Below are 24,784 nucleotides of genomic sequence, written 5' to 3' on the forward strand. Positions count from 1 at the left end.
TGGAAAATGCAATGGTAGAGCTAATATAATATTGACCTAACCCCAACACTACATGAATGGCAATAGAGGCACAGCTTAACACACATATGCACAAATCTACACACATTGTGGAAAGCCTTACTGGAACATATCTCTTCCATCTCATGATCAATTCACATACTATACACAATACTTGGAAACTCAATACAGTAGATGGTCTTCCTAAAGGTCAGTGAAGTGACTGGACACAGAGAGAAACAGAGTCGTGTTCACAAAGAAACACGCTTCATCATCAGACATCAGAGCCACACGATAAGATGGTTTTCGGTCCAGAAATACTCAGGAGGGAGTTTTCTCTGTTTATTTGCGGCACTGTGTGGGCAGACGAGAATAAATGGAAATAAAACAGTGCTTGAATGGATTAATGGTTTATCAACCCGCATTTAATGAAGATGTGTGTGTGGCTGACTGAAAAAAACACAGTCACCTCTTAAAGATAGCGGCAAAGCAGCAAAGCACAGACTTAAAGCACAATCAGATTTGTATTTGAAGATTTTTTTTCTTCTTACTCTGGGAGATAAAGCACCAGAAAAATTGTCACAAGGAAAGAAACATAAACATCAATCAGTCCTTAGTCAACCAGCAGAGACATCCTCCAGTTTGAAGGGGACCAATTTGTGGTGTTGGTGGTGGTGGTGGGGGGGGGGAGTCTCACAAAAATACTGATGTGCTGTAAATGTGATAAGCGAGTAAAAACTAAATAAGCTGTGCAACCATCCATCCACCCCAACATCCTCCATATATGCAAACCTAAGTCTTACTGAACTTACAATAAATTGCATACAAAGATTCTGAATACGAGCCTTGACTGCCCAAACGTGTCCTCTGAGCCATTCCAAATTTGCAATTAGTATGTTTTGTTTCAGTGTGTCACGCATCATTGGCTGCATATAATACATCCCAAGAGTCACTGCAAGAAATACAGGGGAAAAAAATGCCAGAATGCCCTACTGAGAAAGTGCACGTGTCATAGGGGGAAACACAGCCCAGCTGAAGCATTCATGCCTCCAGTCCAGGGGAGATTTCTAAGCATTTTCATTGTTAGATACCATCAAAGCACTTTCACTCCTTTCTACTTATAGTATATAAACATGACTTTGAAAAATACCCTGCAGTGGGAGAACAGCAGAGCCACTGTGGGTCCATGTTGCTTCATCAACAGAGATTTTAAAAGGCAGTGCAGAATTTCAATGGTGCTTCAAGGTTCTGCTAAAGGACAGGCTAGGGGAGTGGAAGAAAGGGGAGGGGGGAGGAGGACAGGTTATTATGGACTCTTGCAATACAGAGTGTTGACACCTCAACCTTTTAGGCTGAAGCTGGAGTGCAAGCGCTGCTGTCTTTCACCAAAAAATCAACACCGAACAGCATGGAGGGGTCAAACCACAATCCACTACACAACACTGTATAAAGCAGCTGGTCTCATGTGCAAACCGTATCCAAAAACAGAGGCAGGATATTAATCTACGCCAAAGAAAAATCTGCAGTGTAAAAAGAAGATATAAAAAAATTTAAAAAAGACACCTCGAACTGCTGTCAATGGTCAGTAAAAGTACTAAAAGCCGAAGCCAAGAGCACGAGAAACAGAGTGCTGTGTAAGACACATTAGCTATCTGTACTGTACATTCATTCAAATAAGTTTCAGGTTCAGTGCTTTACAAGCTCTGACACATACGGGATTAAACAAGCTGCATATCTTGAAGTACACTGGAAATATTTAATGTAAAAATCACATCAATGTAATTTTTTTTATTGAAAACTGTTTTACATCATTCAGACAGTTTATGTCTTCTTTTTATTACGTTTTTTTTTCTTTCTTCTTTGTAGTTAGAGGAGCAGCGGAGACCGTGTATTGCAATTTGTACCATGTAGAACCTGTGACTGCGTAATCATTCCCCATGCAGGAACTCCATAAACTTTGCCTGGCAGACATATTTTTCAAATAAGCTGCACAGATCACTCACAGAAGATAGAAAAATGCACTAGTACAGAATATAATCAAAGGGGAGAGCTGAGTAATAAAATAAACACCTCTCCCTGCTGTCACTCATCATTTCAGTGTCCACTTCCTTCAAAGTTTAGTATAATTCATTCTTCCCCACCAAACTGCTTTGTCCTCGGCTCTGATTGGATATGCACTTATTCAGGAAATACATTTTTTGCAGAATTCGAGAGACTGCTGCAGGGAAACAAAGTTTGAGACATCCGGGTGACTGGAGTGGCACAGAGCAAGAGCACCAAGTGGATTCTGTCATTCCTGTCCTATGTATGACTTCAGAAAGAGAGGATCATTGCAAAATAACAGAATAAATGATCTATCACAAGTGTTAGAAGACAAACCCACTGAGAGCTTCCTTATTCTGAAACTTTAAAAAGGTTTTTAAGAACTTGTTCAGTCCTGGACCTGGGACCTGTGGGATGGATCATTATGTCCTTGTCAGCTTTATTTTTCAAATTCAGACAGTTTTATTGATGTGTAAACATCTCGAAGAGAAAAGAGACTTCACATACTGCCCAGATGAACAAAGGGCTCAAGGACTTCCAACCAAAAGGACGTCTGAATCCTGCTGGACCAGGATCCTACAAGCTCCCTCAATGGGCAGCTTTGATAAGAGAAAACAATGAACTTATGGGGAATAACCTTTGATACTGTGAGTCACTGAAATACAAATATATAATCCAAAAGGTCAGGGCGACCTATGCCAGAGTAATGTTACAAAGTGAGATGTATATCAACTATGGAACTGACAATAGGGCAAACCCTTATATTCCCAAGATTCAAAAAGGAATTTCACACTTGCAGGATTGTAGACGTGCACTCTATGTATGCACAGTCAATTATTTAGGTTTGCTGGTTTGTTATGTCAATCTATAATACGAGAGTGATGCTTTGAAATGATTCCATTTGTTCTACTTTTAAAAAATTCAAGATTTATATGATTTATAATACATTTATAATGATTTATACTAAAAATTCTAGAAATAGGACTTGACTCTCATATTTTAGACAGGACTCAAATCTGATTTGATGCAAACACCTTGTTAGTTAGTCACTACTGCTTTCAGATGGAATAGCCAGGTTTTAGACAAGAGCGAATGACAGCCCAGTCAGCTGTGCATCCAAAGTCATGTCAGCCTGCCAAAAGCGATGGTTCCTTGTCTGCAAATTGTATAAATGCCTAACACATGCAGTGGGAGAGCTAAAAATAAAAAGTTTAAGTGGACAGTGTGTAAAACAGGTTTCCCCAAAAAAACTGGGAAGAACTGCAAACATCAGCTTAACAGGCTCTTTAGTTGAGCGGGGGAAAAAAAAAAAAAAAGATATGAAATGATGGATAAATGCAAGGAGTTGCTTGCATTTTAAACTTGTCCCTGCTGCTTACAAACAAGGTCAATGATAGCCCTAGTTCTACTTCTCCGCCTTTGACAATGAGAGAGGGTTTAATCAGATGAAGGCCTAATGTAGCAAGGCTTTAGAGGCACAGCCATGCCTGGAGCTGTCCATCAGATAGAAAAGGGCATGATGGGCTGGGATCCAAACAGGCCCACAGAGAATCCCAGCCTGCTGTTGTTGCTGGCTCCTCATTCTCAAGGACCTTTAGAGATCAAAGACCAACACACAACAAGAGAGTCAGCAAGAGAGGGAGAGACGGAGATAGCAAGAGATGGACCAAAGAAAGTGAGTAGGGTAAGCAGGAAGGATGCCATGAATCAGAAGAACCCATGTGGCCTTCCACTGATTACCCAAACGCCAGGCCTCCTACTGAGTCCAAAGAACAGTCAAAGGGATTTCCTGGAGAACGTCTGTGAAACATCCACTCTGAGGCAGGCCGGCCTCCTCCATCCGGTACCAGATGAAGTATCTTCCGACCTCAGCTCCATCTGAACATGTTACATTTTGTAGTGTGGAAATGATGTGCTCCTTTGATACTCCAAAAAAAGATCCTCTTTCCTCCGAGGAATAGTTGAAGTAGCCTCTCTCCCTGCTTTCACTCTCTCAACAAAAATAAAAAGATACACGGTGTGCTTCTGCCGTCCAGTGCTCTTGTTTAACCTTGGCGAAATACAAAATGGGACAAGCAGTAGAGCCGAACAAATACTAAGCTACATGAAGCGTTACGAAACAACTTAGAACATCTAAAAATGGACAACAAAAATATAACTGAAAGGGCAGGCCTCCTAAATATGAGCTCAGCCCAATTTCATTGGAGATATCCACAAGGAGTTAGTGATTGTCTAGATGGATGTACTCCATCAGAGCGATCCAGTACGGTGGGCTTAAAATGTATATCCAATTCAGTCAATAAAATATAAATATTGGGGACAAAAACATCCAGCCTCGAAATAAATACAGCATTTATATAAAGTTCGTAGTTAAGCTTGGAAACACATTTACATAATAAAAATAGCTTGGTTGCAAATGTGTGGATTAAATTTTTTTAAGAGAGATTTTGATAGTGAATACCGACTTTAAAAATGTGGTTGAATATCCAATGTTAATCTTGAATTTATTGAATATTATTTAGTTTTGAATAATATTGAATTCCGTGAGTGCATGGTTTCCTTTTAGTTTGCTGAAGGAGATCAAATGGATCAGGCAGATGAATACAAACATTAACCTTGATATTTATGGACTCGAGGCCTATTCAAAAAATCCACTTGAAAATGTTTCCATCCTTGATATTTCGTAACCTCTGTAACAATATTTAGACATATTTTTGACATGATTTTTGAACTGGTGACATTCTCAGAAGTCCACTGCAGAATTACTGCTGCTTAAAGAGGATAGAATTTTAAACCTGCATTGCATAACATTAGTCTTCCCCTTTTGGCAGTGAGAGTAATTACACTGGTGATGCGTGCTTTTCTTTAGGTTTTTCCACTTTACTTCCAGCTGCTATAGCCTGCTTCACGTACGCTTGCTCCCCTCTTTGGCTCTGTCATATCAATCACAGCTGGTTCATGCTAAATACATCGTAGACACCGGATTTAAAACCTTAGTATTCTGCAAAACATTTAGAGATTTGCCTGGCACTGACAGGCTAAATCAGCATTGTCCGAGGGCTTTGTGGTACGGGCTTGAATGCAACAGATGCTTTATTCTATGTAAAAGTCCCACACTAAGCTTTTTGATAACATGCAATTCATTGTCAGTGAATCTGCAAACAAGTTGAATTTGTCCTGCATAAAATTAAATATATGTGCGTATAAAATGTGGCATAATAGCATTGCTTCATGCCCGTGTCTGTATTATGTCACTTTCATCAAATGCTTAAGCCCAATTTCTAGCAAAAGGAATGATAACCATTTTCATATTTGTCCATAATTTGGGTTTAATAAGGTCACAATTTTCAAAAATGTTTGAAGGGAAAGTAATTAAGTTGGATTTATTATTACAATAACCGAAGTCTATGGAACCACAAAAACATCGCACAACAGTTTTAGAATGTCGAAAGATATTTGTGTGTTTTGTAATGTCAAAACAAAATGCGTCTTATGCATGGCGACGTTTAGCGAAGCAAAACTTTTGATTGATAATTAATGCTTGTCTGCAATTGAACGCCGTTACTTGTCCCTTTCCGTACGTGAAGCGCTATCAGAGTAGATCTACAGTAGTCACGAAAATGGGGAAACACAAAGTGTCTGCGTAAGGGGTAGTTTTACACATCTCTGCAGACATAAATGTGCAATGTCGATGTTTACAAACACATGCTAGAATTATAGGTGCCACTTTAATCACAGTAAGAGCCTCTTTTGGAGCAAAGCGGCCCTTTTTTTTTTTCCTGCACTGGCTGCACTAAATGTGAAGAGATGTTTGACTGATAAGGAGGTAAGTGCAGAAAAAAAATTACCATTAGAAAAGAGACTGGAGAGCAGTCAAAGCCATCTATTATTTTAAAATGAATGTGGAAGCATATGTCTCTCATTAGGTGTTATGAGGGGATGAATTCACGTGGATTTAGCGTTTAGCCAGCCAGACCTTCTATGCAAATGCACAACCACCGCATATGGTACAGCACGTGTTCAATTGTTCATATTGTTGCCGCCTTATACTCTGGGGGTCAGGTAGAAAACTTTTTTCTCTACAAAGACTACTTAACCTTAAATACAAACAATCCAACTGTGTCTTTTTTTCTTCTTAAAAAAATGATTGTTTCCTAAGACTATGATGTCAGCCTGTAAAACTTCATTGTTCAGGCGGTGGTCCCAAAACATTAAGTACATTCACTGAACAATATAGCAGTGGTCATGAACAATACTTTATCTGAAGCAATATGCATAATTCAGAATAAAGTAATTTTATAGCTTACCAGTTGCAGCAGCTGCCTTCTGGTACGCTGCAATCTCCTGATACACTTCTGACAGGATGTTAAACCACTTTTTTGTGTTCCACAGGGTACACATGGCAGGAATAAAGCTGGCATTAATTTTGTTTGCAGTCTCTCTCCATGCATCTTATTTGTCTACTCTTGTCAATGTGTTACTAAATGTCCCTTTTATTATATGTTGTCTCTGATGTACATCCTCTGTGAGCAGCGGATTTTTTTTTTTTCTTCGAGCTGCAGTTTGGTTTTCTTTTTGTTTCCATTTTGGCCAATTTGCAGTAATTTTCCCTCCATTTAAATGGTTAGAGGCTGCTTGTTGTTAATTTCATATCAGTTAATTGCTGCCAGAGATATAAAATTTAAAAAAATCGAGGAAATTAGATTGTTTTCATACAATATAGAGGTTTTTTTCTGAATGCGATATTATTTGAGAAATGTAAGGACTTTTTTTTTCAAAGAATATACACAGTTCCTCTCAATGATTAGAGCTTCTAATTCTTAAAATAGGAGACAGGCTACTTTTCGATCAAAAGAAAGTTTTTGTACATTAATTCAAATGAATCTCCAGTCCAATTACCACCTTAATTAGTGAAAGTGAAAAAATACTGTTTTGGCCATCCTCTCCATCCGGTGATGAGCTTAGACATGTTGAATAACTTGCCACTGGAAATGTGTACTATATTATATATAAAGAGGTGTAAATAAACACATCAGTGCATGGCTATGTACTGAAAAGTTCCAAAATTAGATTCTTGGATTAAAGAGAGGATCATGGTAGTGAATATGATAATACTGGTGCCATTCAATCCTCATGGCTGGTAGGCATTCACTCATGTGAACATCTACTGTCTACGGGACAATATAACAGTTTATTGAAGCGTAGATGTGCACATCAAATGCAGAACTCATTTTCCTTTATCTAGTAAATAAAGTTAAACTCCATTACAAAGTGGTTCTGCACAAAAAACCCTGACCTAGCAATTCGGAGAGAAAGGTAGAAATCTTTCTGTCTATACCTGAATAGCTTTGCAGCTCAGTGAACACATGAGGGAAAAGGGAAAGAGACAGAAGATAAGAGAAAAGGAGGGAAACCAGAGGAAGAGTGAGATAGAAAGAAATCGAAGACACAAGCTGGGTTCAATTTAGAGGCTTCCCACAGGAGGTGGAGTGACCTGTATCTGCTACAATAGAGGTCATGCAATTTTGAGTGGATACCCCTGTCTTCAGAGGATACTGAGGACCCCTGCCTTGATGTGCACATCCAGAGGAAAAAAGCAAAGGGTTCCTGTAGCATGCAGGACCCCCTGAATGACCTGACTGGTGGGTTCCTATTACAACTGCCTCACTACACCGTAGCCTCGCAATTGACACCTCACAGTACGCAACAACACTAGCAATCAGTAAAGCTATCAAGCTCACAGGAAGTTACTATGAAGTCAGCCATCCAAAGAAACTCTACCAATTCCTTATATTCCTGTCTTCTACTTTCATCAGCCAAATGTGATGAAAAAGCACCGAGAAATATATTATTTAGTAAACGGTAATTGAGTGGAAACTACAGCAGATGAAAGTATATGATCATTCCACGCAAACTCAACACAGAGACATAAATTAGCCCGGGTGTTTCTATTAAAAACACTTTGAAAAGAAATAGTGAAAAGTTGACATACTGCAACACTGTGGCTGAATAACTGTGCTCCCTGAGCAGCCGGAATAAATTGTGCAGGCATTTTGCCATCTAAACCTCAACTGAGTAGTTCAATGAAGACCTGATATAAATAAAACCTGAACCTCGGTTTAAAAAGATTGTCACAGATTCTCACCTGCACCCACTCTCATATGTAATCACTACCTGTTACGGAAGACACATTACATCTAACCCAGAAAACACAAAAAAAGGAAAAGAAACAACAAACAAACAAACAGATAGATGGACAAACATGACCTTTAATTTCCTATGATTGCCCCAGAGAAGCTAATGAACATTTCTGTAAACATTTGCAATTGGTGGGAGCCATTTTAATTACTCTCATCAGAGAAAGCCTTGCATGGCAAGGAGCTCAAATGAAGATAAACATTTAATCAAGCATGACCTTGTGTTCGATTAGGTGAGTGTCCATAAAACAACACTGACAGTCCAACGTAATGACAGAAATGTATCAGAACCCACAATACCTGGTAATTTGACCACGGTAGTCAGATCTCTCTACAAGCCATTCTAATCCATAGGAGAAAGCTTTTATCCACCCAGTGTTTTAATGAGGTCAGGATATCCTAAAGGGGATGCTACAGCTTTTGCACTTGAAGTTTCGAGCCAAAGTCTTAGGTCTGTAGTATGTTCCAAACAAAATCAAACTGTTTGGTTTGCAAAGGTTGAGCTGGTGTTGAACACAGTGATATGAATAAATGCACTCCTTATGACCTGAGGTCTGTCGATTTAAAACCATATGCACCAAATGGAGGTGGGTGCTCAAGGTCTCCCACAGTGTTTGAAGTGGAGACACCCCACTTTGCCTGAAATAAAAAAGCACCTCCACTAATGTCAGAGGAATTTGTTCTATACTGCAGTAAATTAAGCCAAAACTGAAGTTTTGTTTTGGTCATGATACTGACCCGCTGCCCACACACTCTAAACACACTAATTTAGTTTTAGGGTATGCGGGGGAGCAAGAAAAGCAGAACATTTGGTGGTTGTGAAATTATTTTCCAACAGATACAACGGTGAACTGAAATTAAGGAGGTTTTTCAATAGCTAAGAATGAACCTTTTACTGGGAAAGATATCTATAATACATACGTGAGATGCAGAACCATTGTTGTGTTATCCTTTCATATTTTAAATTACAATATTGTAGAAAAAAAAAAAACAGGAAAAAGGAGTCATTACTGTTCTCAAAGACCAGCTGAATTAATAAAAAAATATTCATTTCCCCCCTTCTAATTGTATTCAAGCAAGTGTAAAATCATAACAGCAGGATCCAAGATACCACTGTGGCACGGAGGGGGTTAACACAAATTATGTTTTAGTCAGAGATAAGGAGTGAATGATTACACCGCACTGCATCCAATTGTGCTTGTGATTATAGCACCTATCTTATGGTGTTGCTGACAGTCCATCCGATATCAGCGTTAATTTCATTTGTTGTGGTTTTTGATCACTGCTTCCCTGCCTGTTACACCCGCTGCCCGGTGAGTCCACTAAGTGTTTCCACTGGTTCTCCTGCTCTGTCCTGAGCGGTGGCATATTGCATGTAGGCACCATGCTGTGCTGCTGCTGGCAACGGCGTGAGGCAGAAGAGGATTATTCCTGACGACAGGGGCATTAAATGTGTAGCAGGCCGGTGGAGGCCTGAGCTGATGCTCTCTTGTCTGTTTTGGTTCAGCACCAGTTCAGAAGCAGTCCCCTCTAAGCTGAGTGGGAGCTCACAGTACTCAGAGCGTTGTGCCGTTCATTAAAGGCTGAGGGTGTCACAGCAGCTTAGGCCCAGTGTCCTCTCTCAACCAAGGCTTCATGCTGTACTCCTCTGCTTCTGCTTTTTAACACAGAGTGACTAGGAATATAGTCACTTCAATTGGCAAATTTTCTCTGTTTGTCAATGCTTTATAATGACACACTTGAACCACGTGATAAAAGTCAGCAAGGTTTATGTCTACAAGGAGGCTAACACTGATAGGTCTAATCCAGCATGTTGTGGCGTAGAAAATATTACTCACTCTTGTCCTCAGAACTCAAATTGCAAGTCATAAATGCTGTCATTCAGACTCTGCGCCTATAAGAGCTGCTCCAGAAGTACATAGTTAAAGGGGAAAGTCAGACTACACAGCAGGAAAGTCAAGCCTAAATAAAATCAGCTCCTTTCTTTGACTGGTGGTTTTCCAACAGACGATACACTTGCTTTGAATCCTATAATAATACACAGGCTGAATCAGAACTCTAAAGTAAACCAAAGAGCACAAAGTCCAGCTTGAAAATAGCCCTGGTAAAATTGCAATTCTCCAGCACAACTCAAGTCCTGCAACCTTCATGCCAGCATAACCAAACATCAGGCCGACTCTGTTTGATCTTGAAAGGGATATAAGCCTAAAGCCCTTCCTGTGTGAGATGTCCTTCTTTAAAAAGATTCTAATCTCAACCGAAATGTCTAGCAAAATAGAGGTCATCGTGCCAGAGCACCGAGCAGACAATAGCAGTTGGCTGCAGACCTGAGAGGAATTCTGTGAAGATTTGTTCCTGTGTGTCTCACATGAGAGGCACGGTGACATCAATGGCTGAAAGAGCAGTTACACAAACAAGGTAAATATAGAATCCTGGGAAGTATTTCTATTTTCTTCTGCAACTTGCTCACTATAAAGTGTGCTATCATCTTGTCTTATTTTGACAGGTGAGAAATCACAGAAATGTCACTGATTACTGCAACAGAAAATTTTCATTTCAATCATGACCTCCTTTTGTATTTCTTTCAACAAAACCTTGTTTTTTGGTTTTTTTTTCAAGTGCTGCCAGGTACTTTTCCCCCCATTGATAATTTGAAGGCTGGTAGCATATCCGTACCTTGCACGCTACTCGTGATTCACTGACGAGAGTACCATTCAACCTTCTAAACTCCCATCCTCTCCCTTGAATTTTGATTCGATTGGTTTATCTAATTTTCCAGTAAATGCTTGAAATGTATTCCTGCACACCTTCTTCTCATGAAACTACACAGGGGAATCATGAGAATGATAGAAATGAATAGTTCTGCATTAGCTTTACTTCACCTCACCAGCACTGCCACAGCCCCCCGCTCACTCTACTTCCAGTTTTAAAGTTTTCAAGCAGAAAGTTGTTGCCAGCGATTCATGAATGAAACAGAAGCAAATAATGTACAGGTGCAGTGTGATGTGGAAAGCAGAGAAGAGGATCTGTCAATAATATATTTTTTTAAAAAAACAAGAATAATAAATTAAATGTTCAGTTTGTAGACAAAAAGACAAATATTATATTGGATTATTATTATTATTGTGTTACACAATGCAGCACAAAAGTACAGATTTCTATAATCTTCAGAATATTTTCTTGATTAATTGTTTGGTCTAAAGACATTAAAAAAAGAGAGCAAAAATTGTTCACTGCAACTGAGGAGAGCCCAGTGTGTCCATCCACAACAGTGCACAACCTAAATCTATAATTAATTGCAACATAAAACAAGGACTATCTGAAAATCCAGAACCAGGAGGATTTGTTGCTTAATGATGACATAATCAATCATCAACTCATTTCTGACAATTGATTAATCAATGTACCACTGCCCTCTCAATATTTCCCACATTTAAATGAACCTATGGACCTCTCATACTCGTGCTGAAGGCTGCGTGTTATGCTACCACCACGTCAGTAAATAGTTTCAGACACGACACAAGCTGTGTGGCTTGAATAGGGCCACGGAAGAAAAATAACTATCGTATATGTTACGTAACAGTTGCTCAAATGAACATTAGCAGCCAACCGAGCAGACTATTCAGATTCCTTAAACATAAAAAGTGGGAAATTAGTGCATTAAGCATGCCGAGCCAGTGCCAGAAATATGCACAGAATTGATGAGGTGTCACTTTCACTGAGAGTCACACAATGGCACCGACAAGAGCCTCTCTGATCCCTCCCTTCCTGCCTGTCTGCCACCAATGAGGCACAAACACTCTGATTTGCATGGTCTGCACAAAAAAGAAACGTCCTTGATTTTAGGAAAGGTTGCCTCGCTCTCTTCAGCCCTGGAAAACACTATTGGCATGCATACCACAACGCCAAGACAACCGTCTTTTTTACTAATTTTTTTTTTCCAATTTCCTATCAGCCTGCCAAACATCCACAGCGAAATGTGCAGCTCCGTAACGCAACATGGTCCATTTTTTTTTCCTGAAATATGTCTGTTGTGATTTAATTTGGTAATAAATGATAAGACATGCTAACAACTGTGGCCGACAGCATTCCCGAGCAAATGCTTAGACTTACATTTTGAGATCAATTTCAAAGCCATGTTAATTAATTTAGACTGCTTGCAGCACAATGCAGGTCAAACAGGGCAAACAAGTTACAACATCAGCCAATTAGAAACACACACACGTTATACATTTTTTTCATATAGAGCACAGCTTGTGAGCAAAGATATGACAGATAGAGACTCAAATGAAGAGTGCAAGTGATTTACAGTAACTGCATTTGTTTTATTGTATTAATTAGCAGAGTAATTCTGACTTCTACGAGCCTTTACCACGAATACATTCATCCCCTCAATTATTTTCTAAAATACACTGACTTTACAAAATCACTGCGTAAAATAATATGTAACTGTATGTCACTGACAGATTGTCTTTTTGAATATCCTGTTTCTTAGAAACGAGGCTGTCTGGTGCCTTATCATCTGGTTGTTTTTCAGTCAATTAACTTTCATCACTGCAGATGACTATATTTATATGGTCACAATTTGTTAATCAAAAGCATGGATGGTTGATTTTTGCATATTGGTTTTAAGATTTGTCATGGAGTGTATTTAGGTCTAATTACTACCAGTTATTCTCTGAAAAGAAGAACCAGTTTTTCATCTATCAATAGTGTAAATGATAAATTCATCAACCTATCCCCTGAGAAAGAGAGCAGGCTGACAAATGAGTTCTGAGGCAAATGAAGCAACACAAGTCCCTGTTAGGGAAATACAGTGTAGCATATTCAAGATTTAAATGCTTTGGTCTATGCTGTGAAATAATCCTGGAGCAAATCAATTACTATGTCAGTTCTTTCCCAAAATGTGATGTATTTTCTTTGGTATTTTGGGATAGACTCCAAAATGTGTCAAAGTTAGTTTGAATTTAAAAAGTTAAAGAAAATAGCAGCAGAAATCAAATCACATTGCAGTGTCTAAAGCTTGATCTAGCAGAGGCATGTGGGAGGCGAGGAAGATTTAGACGGCGGAAGCTAATGAGAAACTTTCCAAGAGACTTGAAATTTCTGTATAAAACATAATTTGAACATGTGTAACTCCATTAAAAAAATGATTCAGAGCTAAAAAAAAAAAAAAAAGAAAAAGAAAAAAAAAAGAAAGAAAAATCATTGTAAATCCTGGGTCTTTTGTTAAAGAAAAAGGAAAACAAAAGCCATCTGTGACATCTTAGAGAAGTATAACATTTTGATGTTAAAAAAAAAAAAAAGCAAAGCGGTTCGTTATCTTTCCCCAATGTGATGCAAATATGAAATGCGAGACACCTTGAGCCTTCACAATGCCAGTGCTAAACACTATTTATGTTTACACCGGGAGCCCCTCATAATGCTTGCTAAATTCAGCAGGAGTGAAGCATAGTGAATGAGACTCAATGTGCAATTGACATTAGCCTTCGATTTATGCCAAACAGAGCTTTCTTGCAGAATGGGAACTGCCAAATGTATAGTAACCACACACACACACACACACACACACACAAAAAAAAAAACATTTAACAATTGTCTCAGTTTAAACGTGAAGATGCTTTGTGGTTTTGTGCTTATATTCCACCACAGAACATAGTGTATGACAATTAAATGCCAGGCTATCCACGCAGAGCATGGATCGCAACGAATTATCCGAGTTAAGACTTTGCAACACAGCTAAAAGAAAGCATCGGAGGAAGCATTGGGTTTATATGAGACAAGTCAATTTCAAAATCATTTCACTTAACATGATTGCAAAGGTGGATATACTCAGAGATATGTCCGATGGTGCACTTTAAATGTAATAAATAATATATCTAAAACCTAATGAGAAATATAAATGTAAAAAAAAAAAAAAACATCCTGTAAAACCTTTCGTACATTTGAAACAGTCGTGATGAATTGTGCAATAGATCTAATCTGAACAGGGAGCACAAGAGCATAAACTAAACCTATTTAAATATAGCACAGGCCTGCTGTTATCGTATGACATATTGAAACATGTGGTATCTGTGAGCAGTTGAGAGACAGGGGTTTTTTTTTTTTTTTGCTTTTTTTTTGTTCTGCAAGGATATTTTTGGTGGAACGGGGGAACCTCACAGACAGCTGTTATGTTGTTTTGAAGAGAGTGCACATGACTTATGAATCTGTCTGAAAAGGGCCTGAGAGAACAGCGTGTCTTTTGGACGGGTATCTGTGTAAAAAAGATGGATTTAGGAGAAAGAGGCATGATAAGGAGCGGTGTCCTTACCTCATTAGTGTTCCATCGGTGTCTCTCCTTTGGCAGCGAGGTGCATTTTGGTAGACATTCAAGCAGCTTCTTGGGCAGGTATATTTTCAAATGTCCATGTTCATCTACAACAAGAGCGAGACAAAAAAGAATATTTAGCACAGGCTTTCATACCTTATTGACTTGCTCGTCTCCCTCTTTATCAGTCTATCAGTCTCTCTGCAGCAAAACGCTGACGGTAAAATAACTATCCCCAGCTGAATTAGGAAATTAATTTAAGAACAGGGTATTGCATACATTTTATTTTGTGGTGGGCTAAATTATTTTACTGTGAAATGTATTCTATCAGGGGAGTTCACCAGACATTTTTCACTGTCAACTTGTAAAGGCTGTGTCTATTCATTATTTAGACACAATAAACACCCTTGAGTGATTTTATAGTGTATGGAGATTTAGTATGGGAATCTGTGTGCTGCACAAAGGAATGTGGTACATTATTCAGAAAAATAATTACAATTACTAGGGCCCCAATGCTTAAATCAGAACGTACGTATTTCAATCTATAATTTACATTTCACATTCAGTTCACAAGAATTATAAAACAGTAATGTTTAAAGACCCGCTTTTACATGGATGCATTCAAATGTTCATTTCAGTTCATTGCTTTCTTCTTAGTCAAATATGCATTAAATATGGCTTAAGTGTGAACAAATTATATTTGTTTAGGGAGAATAAAAACATGATGAATTTGCAATGTCATGGAGAGTTCTGTTATAATAGTGTGCTTCCTTAATCAGAGCATAAGATAAAGGCTTATGTGTCAATAATTTTAGCAACTTGCATACAAGATGTGGATATTCTAGGGTATTCACAGTTAGTTTAAACACAAAAAGCAGTGATTGTCAGTCACAGTGAGATGGCAGGGGAGCCTAAAGTTGGAGACAATGCTGCAGCACCAGTAAACAATAAAGTAGTATCAAGTGGAGCAAAATCTAAAAAATTCTGTAAGGAAAAAAAAATAGGTGTCAGACTGTGTCACTGAGGGCATATTTCTGCATCAAGAAAGAGCAAGCAAACAATATGAGGTTTTTCTTGTCTCTGTAGCTGCCAGTAAAGTTTGTACTATACCTGTTCCCTATTCTCACAGACTGTAAGCCTCTAATCTTTTTTTTTTTTTTCATACTTCCACTACCACACTTTTGATGAATTTAAAGACCGTAGCGCAGCAAATCTCGGATGTTGAGTTAGTTAATCCAGGTAATGTTCCAGCATGTAAAAACGAATCTATTATTCAGCTTTAATGTGTGTAAATTGAATGTAAATAAATTCACTAAGGTAATGCAAAATACTGCATTTATTTGTAATGCAATATAGCTTGAAAATAATTCAGCAACAAAACAAATAGACTGTGCTTCTTTTTCTTTTCTTTTTTTTTTACATTTATATAACTGTGGGTTAGAGGAAAATGGGCAAGTAAAGGGAGAGACAGAAAAAAGCCTGAATATGAGTGCTGACTATGGTTCCCTGGGGTAGATGATAGCAGTGGTTGACTGTGGAAAAAAAAAGAAGAGAGAAAAAGTTCAACCAAAGCAAAATACCAATAGCCAATACAAATAATCCTGTAGTGCACTTCATTATGAGGGTATACAAAGAGTTTCTGTACCTTGCTTACTGTACATCACACAAAGAGTGCAGTGCTACAGCCTCCCAAAACCTCGATATGGAAAATTCAACACAGCTTATCCACAGAGAGGAAGCTGGCTCGAGGCCCCTGAGTGTAATGAGTAAGGTGGAACGTCACTGCTCCCTCAGGAATGTAAGAGTAGAGCTGTAGTGTCTGCTACATCCGTCTGCACCTATAATGCTACATGTAGTTTTATATGAGCTGCGCAGGTATCTGTAATTATTTGCTTCGCCCAATTAAGAATCACATACAGCATCTGCTCCTTGGTACCGCCACAGCGGTTTCACCGACAAAACTGGAAAACGCTGCGACTGAATTATCAGAGAGGTACCAAAGAGAAAAAAGGTAGTTGTTTTTTTCATGTGCGGACTATTTATTATGCATCACCGACTTAAAATTTAATCAAGAAACAAATAAAAAGTGACAGCGGATCCACGCTCAGACGCGCCACGGGTCAGCACAAAGTCCTGGCCGTCTCCTGTCCTACAACATCTGAAAATTTGCTCTTTGCGACTGACAGACAGCAGTAACAGCAAATACATATGGCAAGTCTGTCTGTGCACAGATTATTCAGGATTTAATGCTACCCTCTGGCACACCCTCCTATGACACCATCAACACCAGTCTCAAGTATGTTGAGGATTTTCTCACCGAGGGAGCTGAGATAGAAATCTACCGTAGGAGGATGTGTCTACTCGATCTGCCAGCAGGCTAAAATATTTGGGATGAGCACAACAAAGAGGGTCTTGACGAATGTAATGAAATCTCTTACGCGGTTTTAATCATTTCATAACCTTAAACTTACACCGGTCTTTGCACAACATGTTTTTGTGCAAAGTACTTTTTGGCTCGACAACTCTCTGCCACGGTCCGCTGAATTATGCAAAATACGTCTCAGTTCAGTACGCTGTGCACAATAAAAGGTGACACAACTTGCAACATAACTGCATTTTACTTTGAAATGCCAGTCTTGTATTTGTCAGCTAACAACCCTCAGGCAATAAAGCAACCTATGTAAACCCTGTAGGACTAACAAGGTGTTAACTGGGTTTCTCTTAATCCTTTAACCTTACATGGATGCTTCTTAAATCAGGTTACAACCAAAACCGGAGAATGATTAGATTACTAATGCACATATAAACATAGTGAAGGTGAAAAGACTCAACTGCCATAAGAGATTAGTGTACATTCAGGTGCTGTTTTTACAGTTGTGGCATAGTATACAATATTCTATTGAGCACTTTTAGTTTCTAAATGTCTACATTGGTTCACTTTCTGTGTCGTTTATTATTTTAAATCCATGGACTAGACACACAGTGCACTCAGAATATTCTCTCTCACACCCTGCATCTGATATCAAGCAAAAACTGTGGGTTTAAAGTGCTGACTTTCAGTATTTGATAGTCTGTGCAATGTTCCTGACTGGCCAAGTCAGTCAGCTGACCTCAGTCCAACTGAGCATGTGTTTCACTTGCTGAAGACCAGACTGAAGGCAAAAAGCCCCCAAAACAAGCAAGAAATGAGCATGGCTGCGGTACAGGCCTGGCAGACCGAGGCCAGGGAACATGCCAAGTATCTGTTGATGTCTATGGATCATGGATTTCAGACAGTCATTGATGGCAAGGGATTTGCAAACAAATATCTAACAGCAAACCACGAGCCAAGTCATGAAATATAAAAATCATGATATCTGAATTTTAACGGTACACCTCTGCTGTAAGATTTCACAACGTCCACACTAAGTCGGATGTCCTGAAGTCGGCAGCGCCAGTGTAATGGACAAAGTACTGGTGTTGCATTTATTTGATATGTACGTGAGATCATCATTATTTAGTCGAGACAGGCTGGTGTCGTGTTTACTTTCGCTGCTAAATTATCAGGAAACTGTGCAGAGAAACAAGGTGTTCAGTGTTATTAACACAAGGTCTATAAACAGTAGAGGCCTTACAGTAACTTACCATCAGATTATACAGAAAGCCACTGTGTTCAAGGTTTTATCTATCTCAGATATGGATGACTGTATTTCAGGCTAACTACTGTCATGTTTCAAAAAGTGTGCTGTGCTTTTTGCTGTTAAATAAACCATGTGCTTTAGATGTGGCACTTCTTCAGATGTTCAGTGGCCTTCTCTAATCTGAGTCCTTGTCTAACTTGAAAGGGGGCCTTGTTTTTACACTAGAACGTTTCTTACAAGCCTCTCAAAGCGCACAAAGTGAACTCAACATAACTGAGGTTTCCTTTCTACAGCGGTGCACTCTCATAACTCTAAACTGTTTTGTTCATTCGGCTGCTATTTATCCACTCTAATAATATTTGAGCTACTGTACGTCTTCGGTTCCGTCCATGGGGGCATTTCCACCAGTGTCAATGAGGAACTGTGAGCGTTCCAGCAAAGTGTTGCCTACTAATTAAAGATCTGTCCACTGTGGAATGGAAATCCACATATACTGTAGTTTGTGCATCAGCTAAATGCAGCCCCAAGGGGAATAGCTTGGATGCCAAAGTTGGAATAAGTTTATAGAACACCGACAAGCTCTTCCTAATCAAATTGTCTGATTTGATCAGTGCATAAACAACAAATTACCCACCAAAAAGTGGCTTTGAAAATGTAAATGTAGATTTTTTTTTGGTTTTTGTTTTTAACCAGAAGCTGATCAAAGTCTGAAAAGGACTCTGCTTCTTTGCATTTCCCGTGGACCCTCCTGCAAGGTTTAATATTTATTTTGGAGTCTAAACTGCAGGCTTAATGACTACTTGTACATTAGCCAAGAGAGGGATACACAGAAAACTACTATTTGGTTGTAAAACACTAAAGTGCAAGACAGGCTGATACCAGAGCTTGTTACATGAGAGGATGTGCTGAGCTGAGCTGGCACACTGGAGCCAATTACATTCTAGGTCTTGATGAGCGAGCTCACATACAAAAGGCTAAACAGGGAGAGGAACTCTTTTCAATACGGAGACTAGAGGTCTGCAGCTTTCATGTTGCCATCACAGGCCATGTGTGCGCTGAGCGGTGGCAGCCTGTGTACGCCACTTCATAATTCACATCACCCTCTGCCGAATGATTATAAAGATATATATTTCTCTGTGCTGATGTTTGGATTATCACTGATCCTGGCTGCTAAGCAAACACTTGGGCCGAATTTAAGGGTATCTGTCATGCTAGCTTGCTCCAGCCCCACCCTAGAGATGAGAGCGAGGGTCATGAGACTGGAAAGGCTGACAAAAACAAATCTTTAATCAATATCTGAGCCCTGAACGCAAAACCTTCTCTCTTCCGTCTCTGTCTCAGAGCGCTCTGGGAGTGACAGTTTTTCTTTTTAATCTGTGCCCACATTGTGGAGAAATTGCAAGCTAATGTTTTGGCTATAGATCATTCAACAAATCGCTGCTGGCGGTGCATATCCAAAGTAACTGTTTGAATGCAAACATTTTCCACAACAGCTCAGTGGCTAATATGGCTTATGGATGTGAGGAGACGTGTAACAGTACCTGCTCTTTCTGTAGCTATATACCTAAAACACGTGGGAGGAGAATCACAGAGGAACAAACAGTCCTGTGGATAAACATTTGGCTCTCATCTCTGTCCAGTATGATGTGCTGTGAAACTGAATTAGGCCTATGGCAATGTCTGTTATCATTATGTTGGAAGACAGCCATCCACTGGGCTGGACCAAAAATGCCCTTAAGAGTTTAGCTAAAAAAATTTGCTCAGTTAGCCAAATGAACTTAGCTCAGACATATTTCATCAGCTGTGTGATAAAATGTCAAGTTACCAGGGACAAAAATATGAATCTGATAAAAAGTAAACTTTATCCAAGCAAAAAGCTAGAAACGGTACGTTGAAAACAAATAACCTTGCAACCTTTGAAAAGGGGCTCTTTCTTTGAAATCAAATTCTACACTAATGACAGCTAATCATTAAAACGTCCTCCCAAGATTGGCTTGCATATTTCCTAATATGATGACTAATTTTAAACTGAAAGTAACTGTGTACCACTAAGTGCTGTTTAAGGTCAAATAAGTAGCATTCACCTAGTGATGCTTTCATGTGTTATACCCCCTCGCAACTGCCAATATTTGTTCCTGTAGCTTACTTTTGAGGCAGCAGCAGATATTCTAGTCACATTCGCTTATACGGAGAGAGTAAGAATTGCAAAAACTCTTATTATCTGAATCATTGTATTTGCAACAATAGCAGAGGATTTGAAAGAAATATTAAAAAAAAAAAAGAAAAGTCATCATCTTTCAGTGTGTACAAAAAACATGCATGCACACCGAAAACATAAAAGCATAAACCTATTATAATAGACAGGGAGGAAGGAATATAAGACATAAATGCCTTTTAATTCATACCATGCAAAGAAAAACATTACACAGTCTACTTACATGCAGTTTGTAGAGCATGCACAACGGTATGTGTGAAAAATATAATTTATTAAAATGCATAGACATGATGAGACATGTGGCAGTCTAAAACTGGAGTGTGTATTATGTGTCATGCAGTACGTATAACAGCCAGATCTATAGGAGGCCAGGTGTCAAACCAGTCCAATGACAGAGTGGACCTAAAGTTCAGACAATGCGTAAACAAGGACAAAGCAGTAACAAGGTGCAGGCAGAAGAGAAAAAAAAAAAGCATCTAGACAAAAACACGTGGTCAAATGTGAAGCAGGGAAGAACCCAAGACAGCCACGGGGAAGTGCTCAACTGATGACATGCTGTCAACTAAAAGCAATCAATCCGGTTGTGAGACATGAAAGAATGAGGAGGAAAGGTAACGATGGGGGTTTAACCTGCAGGAGGCTACGGCCATGGCATTTACAGTGATGGGATATTGCCTTCAGTAGCCTTCAGATTAGGACACTTTCCTCCTTTTTCAGCTAATCTCCCAAATTCTTGCTAACATCACAAACTATCTGTGGCCAAATGTCACGGCTTCCAGGCTTCTTTAACACGCTCGAAGGCAAGGTATAATTAATTCTAAAAGGAATTATTAACCACTAATTAAAAATTTACTTGATGCAGTTTTAAACATACAATAAAAAACAACCAAATTTCCCCTTTTTACTCTGTGACAGTTTAAAATCATTCATTTTAAGAGGCTTGAAATGTTGCAAAACGTTACAAAAATCACTATTTAATTTGCACAGATCTTCAATATTTATATTGACTGACTTTACACGGAAGACTGGAACAGAACATTTGATTATACCAAACTCTATAGTGTGGTACCTGTGGGAGTTCTTGAGCTGAGCTTTACAACAACACAGGACAATTTAAGCAGTGTCAAATTTCTCCGGCAGTAATGACAACGACGCCTTTCGTCCAGGGGCTGGTCTCCCTGCAGCCTGATGGCTCTTGATGGGGACAAAGAGAGGGGTATGCAGACACAGACTTAAAATAGCCATGTGTTAGCGTAGGACTGGGAAACCAATTATCTTTATCATTTGGCCCGTAGCCTGTTCGATAGCAATCTTACATACAGTGAAATTACCAGCCGCCCACAAGCAAAAGAAAGAAAAGTCCTCGTGAACTTCACCAGTGTGCTGCTATGTTACCAGAAAACTAAAACAAAGAGAACATTACATGTCTTCTAGCGATAGCATCCAGCACGAGGGCTTGACCCGCAGTGCACACAACAGCTGTCGTAAAAGACGCAAAAGGTGTTTTTTTCCCCCCACTGGGAAAGACAGAAAGAGTCCGCATGCCAGTGAAAGATTTGAATTACACTGAATCTCACTGGACGCCATTTCTTATGCAACTGCGCTACAAGAAGATAGGATGCGACATGTGCAGTATGGCAGCTTTCATTGTTTACAATTACACTGTTTACGTTCTCTCAATGGTATTGTGCCGGACACGCTGCGGCTCTGTGTGGTTATAATAGTATAGTGCAATATAGCGTAATAAGGAAAGACTGTCAAAAAGTCAAACGGCTAAACAAAAAAAAAAAAAAAAAAGCCTAGGCCTATTACTGGAAGTTCAACAAACATGCACACACGGTTAACTGCCTGCAACAAACTGAAAATGACTCTTTATGTGTTCTCAGCCCTCACCAAACTCACCCATCCATAAAAATCCCATCTCAAGGAGAGCAGAGGTGAGGTCTCTCTCTCACTCCCTCTCTCCTGCTCTTGTTCTCTTTCACTTTCTCTCTCTTGCTTACACATGCACACAAACAAAGGCCTTCTTTCTGTATCATAACTACTCCCACAATTACTCAGACGATTACTCAGATCAATGGTTTACCTGCCTGTTTGAGCTTTTGTATTCTGCTACACTGTGTCCTGGTAGGCAGAAAAAGGCTCCAGGCTGAAAGCATTAAACAGGGTGTCTGACATGGGTACAGGATACTGTAATACCATGCAATAACATGAGGGAAAATAGCAACACTGGCAAAACGTATTGTCAGTCACAGCTGTCACACATGAAGGGGTAACGCAAAAGTCTATCAACAATGTCCCTGTTACAGTCCCTGTTTCATAGCTCTGCACGAGCACACCCCTGCCTTTAAATCACTCAAAACATTCTCTGTTAAAAAAAAAATCCCAAAAAGAGACCAGCGACAAATATCAAGAGAAGAAGTCTAACGAGGGGATGGGGGTGATTTCAGACTCTCTATTTAGAAATGACAATACATGAGCACACTTAATTATCCAGTCTCTAGTCTGGATCAACAGAGTCTTCCAGCAGTGAAGAGACTGGTGTATTCATTAACAATGAAGGGGGCTCCTTTCTGCTGAGAAACAATCTGCATTACTGGGGACAGTTTTTTCAATGGATAAAGACAGAGGCTAAAATTCAGACACATTCTCTAAAGAGGAAAGAAGGGAAAATCACGGCAAATAAAGTCAAGACTTTGGCCTATATTTCTGACTGATTTGTTTTGGTTGTGACAGAAAATAGCGCTTGCGCTCAGACTTGTAAGTGCACTGAAGCAATTCCCACAGAAGCTGGTTTTTACAAGTCATAAAAACCTCGGCTATGATGCTGGCTTGTCTTTGTTCTTTGCCCCTGGTCTACAGTTCTACAAATGTAATGAAAAGGAGGCAGAGGGAAATATCAAAAAAATCAAAGGATGTTAATATTTTTGAGCATAAATATTTTTGGTCACTTTAATTTTGCAACATTTTAAACTCCTAATTGTTAACTTGAATTGATCCCCCTCCATCAAATGCAGGTTTAAGAAAAGCCGAGAAAAGGCGAGTACAGGGCCATAATTGATGGCTCAAAGTGTAAGCTTTCTCTCTGAGGGTCTGCTCAGGTCCTGATCCCCTGGCCTCAACCTGAAACAATCACTCTTAGTTAACGACAACACTTCAGCTATTGACAGCGTGATCCCGTAAAGCAGACACTTCAATCAACAGAGCAGCCGGAGGAGGTGTTGTGTTGGAGGAGAATAAAAGAAGGAGGGGGGGGGGGCATGGGGACGGATGAAATCAAGAAGTAAATAAATGAATTGATGAATGAATAATAGAGTGGCCAGCTAGTGGCCTCTTGGAGCAGCAATGCAGTATTAATAACTGACTCTTACTGTTCGTCTCTGTGTCATCACTGATACTCTTAGGTGGACCATGGCCAGCATAACACACTGCTGATCTGTACATTCGATCCGGATTACGTACTTTCTTCAGTCCTTCAGGAGGCAAAGAGAAAAGTAGAGAAAAATCGAGGAAAAGAAGCATTCTCCCAGCCTGTGATAGCTAAACAAATCTCCCCATGCAAGCAACATCAACAGAAACTATACAGAATGTTGAGACACATTTAAACACACAAGAGCTGTTGGGCAAAATACGACGGGAATAATATTAACATTTTAATATAATAAAGCTAATAAATCACATTGAATTTGTCTGTTGTCTATTTAAAACAGAAAAGTTCCCCACAAACTGAATATTTTTGTCCCTTCAAGAAAAAATGGCCAGTAATAGGGGTCACTGTAGCTCTGGCTCGGTTTGATACGGGTCAGTAACACTTCTTATTATATCAATGGTAAACTGGATGAACCAATACAATCAATCAGTGGAGTCGGTGCAAAAGCAGTCAGTAAAGATCTATTACATGCAGGCATTAGGAGTGATACGTCTCAGCAACCACAGACTGGACCTGCGTCCCATCCATCCATACTTCACTGATTCAATTAAAAGGCTGGGGGGAAAAAAAAATTAAAAAACGTAGCGCCTGATTCAACACAAAACTAGGGGGAAGCAAAATCGTCCGACATCATGAGGAGGTTAAATTCATCCTTCTTTACAAAACAGCAGAGAAATATTTATACCAATGCTGCACAAGCACTTTTGTAAGTTAATGGCTGACTGCGTGCTTACTTGATGTTTTGCTGCCGCTTCACCCTGAACTTTGAGTGAAATGATAACATCATAAAACTTTTTAAACTGCACTCGCTCGAAAATAAAAGAGAAAAATTACTTCTTGCATGGCAGACACGACCGACCTAATTCACTACATTTTTAAAAGCGAAATTTATTGATTGTTTATTTCATCTCCAAAGTTGCAACTGCGTTATCCGTACATTAGGGAAGTTTTACACACCTGTGCGAGCTTTAT

The 24,784-nt window shown here is 39.3% G+C and overlaps 1 protein-coding gene across 1 annotated transcript in view; it reads right to left on the minus strand.

The window, feature by feature from the left end:
• Positions 1-24,784, minus strand: part of camta1a (calmodulin binding transcription activator 1a) — a 282,405-nt gene that overhangs the window by 255,247 nt on the left and 2,374 nt on the right. Inside the window, exons 2-3 of the mRNA XM_008278556.1 lie at positions 23,754-23,855; positions 14,551-14,654 (exon numbers count right to left, since the gene is read on the minus strand). Coding sequence (XP_008276778.1) covers positions 14,551-14,654; positions 23,754-23,855 — 206 coding nt within the window. The remainder of the gene's footprint in view (positions 1-14,550; positions 14,655-23,753; positions 23,856-24,784) is intronic.

The sequence above is a fragment of the Stegastes partitus genome, unplaced genomic scaffold, assembly GCF_000690725.1.
Source record: "Stegastes partitus isolate 25-593 unplaced genomic scaffold, Stegastes_partitus-1.0.2 Scaffold4, whole genome shotgun sequence".
Lineage (NCBI taxonomy): Eukaryota > Metazoa > Chordata > Actinopteri > Pomacentridae > Stegastes > Stegastes partitus.